Below are 10,062 nucleotides of genomic sequence, written 5' to 3'. Positions count from 1 at the left end.
AACTATTTAGTAGGGGTAACAACGTCAGGAAATAAATTCTTACTGAGGCATTATTTACGATAATATTCACTTTTTAGTAAAGATATTTTCTTAATAATGTTAGGTATCATGTTATTTTTCAATGGGAATATCTTAGAAAAGTTTATTCTGATGTGAATATTACGTAATTACCTATTAGTCCATCGTCTCATCCAACATGGCTGCCCCCATTGCCAAATGGTGGCCCATGGACTTTTGACAAACAAGAAGCGTTTTTGACAAATTTCTGAACACGTTCAAGTCCAGACTGTGAGCGATAGAGATGCTGGGTTTTCGTGCAAACTTTCTGCCTTGTCTGGGGAGCAAGGCTCGATTGTTTCCTGTGGTAGGCGGAGGCAAACCCGCACCATGTGTTAGTAACACATGGGTAAGGTGCATATACAGTGTGACTGGACAGTGGGAGAAAGACTATTCCAAGGAAACCCGGATAGCCGTGGAGAAATACTGGTATGGGAAACTCTTAAAGGACAGTAAACAGACCCAGAAGTTTCAGTCAGATGGACCAAAGTATTATGTATTACCAATGTTCCCTTACCCGTCGGGGAGACTGCATATGGGCCATGTCCGTGTGTACACGATAAGCGATACAGTTGCACGTTTCCAGAGGATGAATGGGTACCAGGTTCTCCATCCCATGGGATGGGATGCGTTTGGCCTTCCCGCAGAGAATGCGGCCATAGAGAGGGGGTTACATCCTGATGCTTGGACAAAGAGCAACATTGAGCACATGAGGAAACAGATCGAAAGTCTCTCACTCAGTTTTGACTGGGAAAGAGAAATCAGCACCTGCGACCCCAACTACTACAGATGGACACAGCATCTGTTCCTGAAGATGTATGAATCTGGACTCTGTTATCGTAAAGAAGCTCTGGTGAACTGGGATCCGGTGGACAAAACTGTGCTAGCCAATGAACAGGTGGATGAAAACGGCAGGTCATGGCGTTCAGGAGCAAAAGTTGAAAAGAAGTACTTGAAACAGTGGTTCGTCAGGATCACTCATTTCTCCAATTCTCTTCTGAAGGGACTTGAAGAGCTGACTCAGTGGGGAAATTATGTGAAAGGGATGCAGTCATGGTGGCTGGGGGAGTGTAATGGATGCTACTATGATTTCAAGCTAGAGGGAGAAGACATCTCTTCAGATAGCCTACTTCCAGTTTTCACCACTAGTCCAGAAGCTGTCTATGGTGTTTCACACATCCTCCTCTCACCTGATCACCACCTTCTTAAAGGAACCCAGGCATTCAGCCAATGGAATGAAGAAATCACAAAACACAGAGTGGTTCGTCTTCCCTTGTCAGCAGTGCACCCTTTCACAAACAAACCTGTCCCAGTTTATGTGTCATCTGAAGCAGAGTTTGAAGACCACATTGATGCCAAGATGGGGATACCGTGTTTGAATGAGGTTGACAAGACCTTTGCTGAGAAACATGGCTTGGACTTTGAACTTGTTATCAAACATTCCAATGATGCATCAGCACAAGTCGTAAATTCGGCTGAGTTTTCTAACCTGGACAGGCAAGAGGCACGTGAAGAGATCACAAGAACTGCTAGAGAAAAGGGATGTGGTGGTCACTGGACAAGCGCTAACCTTCATGACTGGCCTATATCAAGGCAGCGTTTCTGGGGGACCCCAATCCCAATTGTTCATTGCCCCACTTGCAAGGAGGTGCCAGTTCCTTTTGACAATCTCCCCATAGAGCTTCCTAAAGTTGCTAACTTTAATGGTAAGGGTGGACGTCCCTTAGCTGATGCATCTGAATGGGTTGACACCACATGTCCAAAGTGTGGAGGACCAGGAATGCGGGAAACAGACACTATGGACACTTTTGTAGACTCAGCCTGGTACTTCCTGAGGTTCTGTGACACACACAACACAGAGGCACCATGGGGAATAGAAATTGCAGACAAGCTGATGCCTGTAGATCTCTACATTGGGGGAAAAGAACATGCTGTTATGCACTTATACTATGCCAGGTTCCTCAGTCACTTTGCCTATCAGCAGGGCCTTGTGTCACACAAGGAACCATTCAAAAGACTCCTTGTTCAAGGCATTGTAAAGGGTCCCAGCTATAGAGTAGAGTCAACCGGTAAGTACCTGACACCTCAGGAGGTTGACCTATCTGGTCCCGAGCCAGTTGAGATGGAGACAGGTGAAAAACTGATTGTGGAGTTTGAAAAGATGAGCAAGTCAAAACACAACGGTGTGGATCCACAGGAGCTATTGGATCAGTACGGCATCGACACTGTACGTCTCTTCATACTCCAGGGGGTACCTCCGGAGATTGACATCCACTGGAACATCCAAGCTATCAATGGTGTGTTGCGCTGGCAGGGCCGTGTTTGGGGCCTCGTTTCTCGATTCGTAGAGCTGCGGGGCACTTCTCCACCCAATCCTGAGGCTCTGAGCAGTAGTGATGGCAAGAAGGAAAGTCAGTTGGTAACAAAATCAAACGCCTTCATAACAGACATAACCAGGCATTTACATGAGGACTTCAGTCCCAATGCAGCAATCATTGGGTTAATGGGCTTGACTAGCATTCTCAGGAAGGTGCCTGACACAGTGGCTCGGCACAGTACAGAGTTTGAGAGGATTTTGTGTAGTCTGGTTCTCATGTTGGCACCTCTGGCTCCACACATCTCATCAGAAATGTGGCAAGGCATAAAGAGTGTACAACACAAAACAGTCAGTTGTGACTGGAACAAAGGAGCCCTCCAACAACCATGGCCTGTGCCAACAAAGGAAGAAGAGACAAACACAGTCACTGTCAAGGTGCTGATCAACAACAGAAAAGTGGGGACAATAGAAGTAGATAGGGCTGAAGCCACTGATGCCAAAGCCTTAGAGAGATTGGTACAGGAGAGCAGTATTGGACAGAAGAACTTGAGTTATCTGCAGATAAAGAGGGTTGTTTTGTCTCCAAAGGGAAACTTAGTCAATATCCTAGTAGATTGATTGCTTTAACGTTACCACGTATTCATCACTACTCATTCAGATAAAACCTATATCTTACCTGTGATTGATGGTGGGAGAATTTTCATTCAGTAACATTGAGATAAGGTTTTTCTGTAAAGGTCAAAGAGCATGAAGTTCACATGGGATATCCGCTAGTTCTGTAGTGCAGTGTAGGCCATACTGATAAGACATGAGAGAAGGATTCTTGATACCAGTACTGTTTCCCATCCCATAAATTCTTCTTTCACATGAGATGTACAAATGTATCGGGAACTTTTTGTTCTATTTTATTGTAAATGTTAGATTGACAAGTTAGGATTGTTATTATGAATACGAAATCAATTTAGCCACACGTAAGTGAGCATTGATACGTACTGTGTCCAATTTGAGAGAATTGTGTACAATTTTGGAAGAATATAATGTGTTTATGTGAGGTCGTTTCATTGTCATTTTTTTCAAACTGTATAACAGAACTTAAAGATCTGGAAAGCAAATAGTTTCCTCACCTACTACTCAAAATATTGATGTTTGCTAGATGTACGCATATGGCTATACAACAGGCATTGATGATAATGACAAGTCTTTATTGCATATTCCTGCCCAGATGAGCTAAATGCACAGATGACCACACATATAGTCTAGAGGATGCAAAATGTAAAACATGAAATAATAAAAATGCTACATTCTAACATTAAGAAGTAAAAACAAGCAAAACTATGGACTGTTGTTAATTTAATGTTAATCACCCTATAGTTTCTTCTCTTTATTTTAAACACTTGGAAACATAACTACATACTTTGTCCATTATATGTTCATTCATACATGTACATGAAATCAGGTATATCAGAGTTTTTGCTTTGACATTTTGTGTACATGTCTAATTTTATTGTCTTAAACAGCGATTGGTGCTCATATCTGATTGTAGGAACAAAAGATGATCATGCCTCACTCGGGCAGCACTGTACCAACCTCCTTGACTGTACCAAACTAGTTCGCCATGGCTATTGAACATAGTGTCAAAAAAGTCTTAGTGACAGGAAGTGCAGGAATTCCTTTGAATTGGGATACATGTACATCCATTTAGTGAACTGGCCAAGGAGTTGGAGTGTTTGCCCTTAATATGGTTAGAGCATCCTGTCAATAGTGCAAAATATTCTTATTATCCTGTCAATAGTGCAAAACATTATTGACAGGAACATAATTGTGCAAAAAAAGTGTGTTATCGACAGGATCACCCTGCCAAGTGCCTCGAGGTTTAAAAAAACATGGTATTGGTAACATGAAACAACCCCCTTGCCTCGTACTCTCCAAGCAGAGGTTGAATGGGCAGATCGTCACCGTTTTATCATATGCCGTCATTTTCTGCTAGCGACAAAAAATGACGGCATTTGATAAAACGGTGACGATCTGCCCATTCAACCTCTGCTTGGAGAGTACTTGCCTCGGGCAACTTTTTTTTTCACCCCCATGCGATAGTGGCATAGCCCAGTGTGAGAGGTACAGTATCGTCATCGTCGCCATGGTGGACCCGGCGGTTTTGTACGCGGTGGCGGCGGTTTTCGTCGCCCTTTTGCTTTTCCTGGCCGTCAAACTCAGAGGAGGACAAGAACAAGAACGTAAGATAGCATAGATGTTGACTTTTTTTATTATTTTGTGTATGCACGGGCTGAACATATGTATATAATCGATGCCATACTGTATGTTTACGGTAGGGAGGGGGGCATAGAAACTTGCGTAACACGTATGCAATCACTGAAATTTACAAATCTAAGTTACATATACATATTATAGTGTGCTTTCGTCATTTCCTTACTGGATAATAATGAAGTATGCCGAGAAGAGATTTTTTTAAATCTGAATGTCCACACAATAATGATACTGCTTTAATATATCGTTAATTCTCTATTGACAAAATTATCGTCTCGAGCTCAAAACAACAAACATCTGTTTGGTAGCAAAATTAAACAACAACAGCAACAAAATTATACTAGTGATTAATTTCGACAGAAACAAGTATAAGTAACGTTACAAACATTGCATCGTTGTATTTCTTTTTTCATACTACTGTAATTTCACTTTCCATAAAATTTGATCATGACAATGCTGTCTAAACTTCCCCATCATTTGGCATGGCATTCACAACTGTGTTATGATCAAATAATTTCTGCAAGTGTATGTTTATCGGCTGTTTGCAACCCTGTGTCCTTCTTACTTACTTAACCAGCAGCAGCTGATGAAGAAGGTCAGCGCCGTGGAGCCCCTCGTCCAAGGACGGATGTGGAGAGAGCAGCCGGAGCCCCCCGCAGGGTCAGGGGTGCACGGCAGAGACTACAGGCTGCGCGGCGCATGAACCAACAGGACAGTGAGGGGGGTAAGGTTCACATGCATGTAAAGTTGCAACAATGTCATTACAAACAAGTGGCAAGGAGGTCTATGATCTTGTGGTTGGGGCTGTTGACTTAGAATCAAAAGGTTCAGATCTCTAGTAGGTGTCAACATTATGCCCTTGGGAAAGGCACTTTACACCTATTTCCTCACTTGACTTAGGTGAAATTGAGTACCTACCTAGCTTTGAATTTGGCTAGGGACGTCCTTTCAGATGGGATATGAATTCAAAGCCGGAAGTCTTGTTTGAGGAGAGCCACACCTTCAGGAGGTTCAGCATGTCAAAGATCCTACAGCTTTTATCTATAAGAGTAGGGTTCGTTCCGGGTGTGAGTAGATCAAACCTTACAGTCCAGTCGTATACAGGTTGTACCAAAGCTGGTGTATTGCACCTAAAAGTGGTATGTAATTTGTTATAGTGAAGAGCCTTTCATCCAAAAACTTGCTATTTATGGCGTACATAATCATGGCAAACAACACATTTGTATATTTTTGGGTGTTCACCCTTAAGCTGCCAGTCCCGGTTTTATCAGGGATACAGAAACATGCCTTGTGTGCTGGGCTCGGCTATAACCGGGATAAGGTATTTTGCGGAAGAATACAGCTCTGTATGCGTTTAGCGCTCGAAACCCGTAAGTTAGGGGAGCTAGGGCCGCCGGCTGTTGCGCTTGTTTCGTGAGGGAGGTCAGGGGTCAAACATTTTTGAGTTTTACTTGACTTAAAAAAAACTAGTGATGTAAAAAAAGCACTTGTAATGTATGTCTTTTTATCTTTGCAGATAGTGACTCAGATGAAGGCAAGCCAGAAATTGACATTCCCGAGGGCATGAAAGTCGGAGCTAAAAAAATGAAGAAACTGGAGATGAAAGCAGAGAAGAAGGCAGCAAGAGAGGTTAGTGAATAATTTCAACCATTTTCAAATTGACCGAGTCAAAGGTAAGTGCCATCCTTCATTACTGTACGATGTTACATTGAAAGGGTGAATTAAAACTAGGGCTGTCTCCAGCTGTTAATTCTTTGTTATTGTTAAACAAATAATTAATTAATTTGTTAATGATATATAAATGTGTAAATAATCAATTTGTTTATTTATTTAGTGTTTTCCATCCCACTTATATCTGTTGTTGAAATTGTCATTTAAAACTTACAAAAGTCATGAAGTTTAGATTTTTTTCACTGTTGGGGTGAAATTTTTGTCCGTCCCAACAAGCCAATTTCCGTCCCGGGATGGAGGGAAGGGCCTGGACTTGAGACAGCCCTGAATCTTTAAAAACTGTAATGAGGTGAGTTGAGTCATTAAACGACAAATATGTTGGTCATTTGTTTCAGGCTGCAGAACAGGAGCGAGAAGACAGGAAACAGCGGGAGAAGGCGCTGGAAGAAAAGAGGAAACAGGAAGAAGAAGAGGAGAAGCTTGAAGAGGAGAGAAGGGTGAGCTTATGTGCAGAAGAACTGCATAACATTAAAACACAATTATATCTCATAAAGATGAATGTGTATGTTATATGTATTTGTAGTACATGTAGTTGACAGCCTTGTGTCCTTTTTTACAAGGACTGTTTTTTCTAAGATCGTTCTCTTTTCATCCTGTTAGCAGTAAAAGCTAAGTTCAGATTTCGCAATAATAATTGGGACCTTTTTTAAGGCTGAGGAGGAAAGGAAAGCTAAAGAAGAACAAGCAGCTCGGGAGCATGAGGAGTATCTGATGATGAAGGGATCCTTTACGGTGGAGGAGGAGGGACATGAAGAGATTCTGGATGAAGATGCTGTAAGTACATGGTACCTCTGCTCACGTGTCTAAACTTTCATGTTCAGTTTACAGTGATTATATGGATTTGATTCACAGAATTCTAAGAACTACATGTAGACCTTAGAGGTTTGTAGAGGATTGAATTAAATCACTTATCAAAACAGTTTTTGTTTGCAGTGGTTATCTAAGGTCAAGTAGAAGATGTTTCATGACCTCTGTTTACCTGTCAACAAAAGACATTGTTCAGCCATGTGTACTGTTGTAGATGTACAGACAGCATGTATAATGTTGTAGATGATTTGATGGCAATGCAGAGCAACTCTGTGACTTGGGAGACATGGTAACGTTACACCTACCTATAATCCATGATTGTAATAACATTATGTCACTGGTATGCAGTCTTTTCAGCAGATAGGACACATTGTCAAGGTTTATTATCTTTAACTTTAAGTGACACCCACACAGAAATCCATGCCATGGTGTATATTGTGTACATGTATAACTAAATTATGTCCATGTATTTTTGCAGACTGAAAATCTTTTGCAAGACTTCATTGATCATATTAAGGTGAGCAAAGTGATTAACATGTACATGTGTAATTGAGAGTCATACTCATTGTAAGAGTCAGTTCTGCATTATGTCTGGGGATTTATGATAAAAATTGCTACTTAACTACATTTACAGACCTCATCTCTCAGTCCCTAGCCTGGTACATGTAATTCATAATCTGATAAAACTGCAGGCCTTGTGGATGGTTGGTTCATTATTTCATTATGTGTTATCTCCAGCTGCTACATGTAGCATAGTAATGTTTGCTGATACATCAGAACTTGCTTTGCAGCTTATTGGAACATAGTTTTTCTAATCCCCTATGAGCTATGACGATAGTAATATAGGATGGCTGTGATGTTGAATCTATTTTGGAAGCTACTCAGTCAGTAAGAGGGTGTAAATTGTGTTAGTGTGTCAAATCTGACTCAAGGGGAACTTATCTTCTGACAAACTTCCAAGGGTGTGGTCATCTTGGAATCTACTCAGTCACTCATAAAAATTTGAAAAACAAATCATTCAGTCTCAAGAAGATATGTTCCTTTGAAATAAAATTTACATTTTCAACTCATTTCATACAAAAATGAATGCTATGATACCAATGGTATTACTTTCTGACTCACCCTTGTATGATTTGTTCATGTACATGTACCCCTATTGTTTGTTCCCCAGGCTGTGAAGGTGGTGCTGTTAGAGGACCTGGCAGCACAATTCAACATGAGAACACAGGTAATAAAGTTACATCTACGACATTATTATTGATAACAGGCAGTGCAGCTGTCTATTTTCCTTTTAAAAAAAAATCTATTTATTTCAGCTTTCTCACAGTAATGTGAGCAGAACAAGAGTAACAATGTCATGATACATTTTTTGTGTGGATTCAGTGTCCAATGTAAAATGATACATTCAAAGAATCCTTATCATCATACAAACACATAATGATACAACTAACAAAATTCTATACAAATTACAAACATACTATTACATGTGTACACTTTCATGCTACAAATGTGTATTGCTATGATATTGCATGGAAACTACATCAAGAATATTTCTGACACAAACACGTGACTCCGTTGCGTCAGGACTGCATCCAGCGCGTACAGGAACTGCGTGAGCAGGGCCGACTGACAGGAGTGATCGACGACAGAGGCAAGTTCATCTACATCTCACAGGACGAGCTGCAGGCTGTGGCCAAGTTCATCAAACAGAGGGGGCGAGTGTCCATCTCTGATCTGGTGGAGAGTAGTAACCAGTTGATAAATCTCATCCCAGACACAGAGCAGGTCATCAGGGCTCAGTCAAGTTAGGCTCAGCTGGGGACAGCGATAGGAATACCAATTCGTCTGCTAAGCTTTATCTGTAATTGACTATTTGTTGTTTCACTGTAAGGCCACAGCAAGTAAGTTTTATGGATGGTGTCCTCTGTAGACTCCATTATAATGCGAGATGGAAAGAGATAAGATAGTGCTTACCATTAATGTTATTTTCCTGTGAATTACTGTATATCCATTTCTTTACAAAAACGTTGCCTTGTAACTTGCAGTTATCACTTGACTTGATACTGTTCATATTTTGTTACAAATGTAATCAAAGATTAACATTATACTGAAGCTCCTTTATAAAGAAGTTGCCATGAATGGGAATTATTTCACTTTGTTCATGTACATGTGTCATCAAAATCCTAAGATGTCCAATAGACCAAGTCCTCACATGCATACAATGCAATAGGCAACGTAAACTGCCATTGTGGATGAATTGGTTTACTGTATGTTGTGTCCATTAGTTGCACATGGAACCATTTTTCATCAAAGATAAGCCTTAGCCAGAGACATAGGGGTAATTTTCCAGTGTTTGCATTTTGCTGATGCAACAGCCTAACATCTGATATGGATATCAGTAGCAAATGGAGTTTACCACTGGTATTGATTCAAGAAACCGTAAGAAAGATGTTTAACCTGGAAATCTAAGAACAAACTTAACAAACCATTCATGCACACTTCACCTAACATTTTGAAAATTTACAGTCTCTAAAGACATCTGTCATTTTGATTGCCCGTAACTATCTATACATGTAGTATCTTCCTTTCTTGGCTGCAGGCTGTTTTGCATCATGTGTTTTTTCTGATCTTGATTTAGGTAAAGCTAGGTAAAACTGAGAAGAGCTGACATAGGACATTTGACAATCGAATTTGACTCAATGACAGCCTTAGTTCCGTAACTGACCTTTTAGACTGGTTAAATCTAACAGCCAACGACTAGGCAAAACAAAAGGCGTAAAAATGTTATACTCATTTCATTTTCATTTCTTTATTTAACCAGCGGACACACTCAGGTCTCATGCCTAACGTTTTAATCCCCAGAAGGGAACGATTGCCGAGGTATA

At 40.7% G+C, this 10,062-nt stretch overlaps 2 protein-coding genes across 4 annotated transcripts; both read left to right on the top strand.

Moving 5' to 3' along the window:
* Window positions 1-196: 196 nt before the first annotated feature.
* On the top strand, window positions 197-3,425 carry LOC136430941 (probable leucine--tRNA ligase, mitochondrial). Its single transcript, XM_066422041.1, has one exon. The coding sequence runs from the start codon at window positions 302-304 to the stop codon at window positions 2,990-2,992; it is 2,691 nt and encodes an 896-aa protein (XP_066278138.1). The 5' UTR covers window positions 197-301; the 3' UTR covers window positions 2,993-3,425.
* A 1,056-nt stretch (window positions 3,426-4,481) lies between these two features.
* On the top strand, window positions 4,482-9,764 carry LOC136430940 (DDRGK domain-containing protein 1). Of its 3 annotated transcripts, none has more exons than XM_066422040.1 (8): window positions 4,482-4,608; window positions 5,223-5,363; window positions 6,156-6,268; window positions 6,706-6,807; window positions 7,022-7,144; window positions 7,656-7,694; window positions 8,349-8,405; window positions 8,762-9,764. In XM_066422040.1, the coding sequence occupies exons 1-8, from the start codon at window positions 4,512-4,514 to the stop codon at window positions 8,984-8,986; spliced, it is 897 nt and encodes a 298-aa protein (XP_066278137.1). In that variant the 5' UTR covers window positions 4,482-4,511; the 3' UTR covers window positions 8,987-9,764. The 3 variants fall into 3 exon arrangements, with proteins under 3 accessions (XP_066278137.1, XP_066278136.1, XP_066278135.1); XM_066422039.1 differs by having other exon boundaries at window positions 5,220-5,363; XM_066422038.1 differs by having other exon boundaries at window positions 5,217-5,363.
* The last annotated feature ends 298 nt before the right edge of the window (window positions 9,765-10,062 follow it).

The sequence above is a fragment of the Branchiostoma lanceolatum genome, chromosome 3, assembly GCF_035083965.1.
Source record: "Branchiostoma lanceolatum isolate klBraLanc5 chromosome 3, klBraLanc5.hap2, whole genome shotgun sequence".
In the NCBI taxonomy this organism is placed as follows: Eukaryota; Metazoa; Chordata; class Leptocardii; order Amphioxiformes; family Branchiostomatidae; genus Branchiostoma; species Branchiostoma lanceolatum.
The sequence above is the reverse complement of the archived record's forward strand: the minus strand, read 5'-3'. Positions and strand labels throughout refer to the sequence as shown.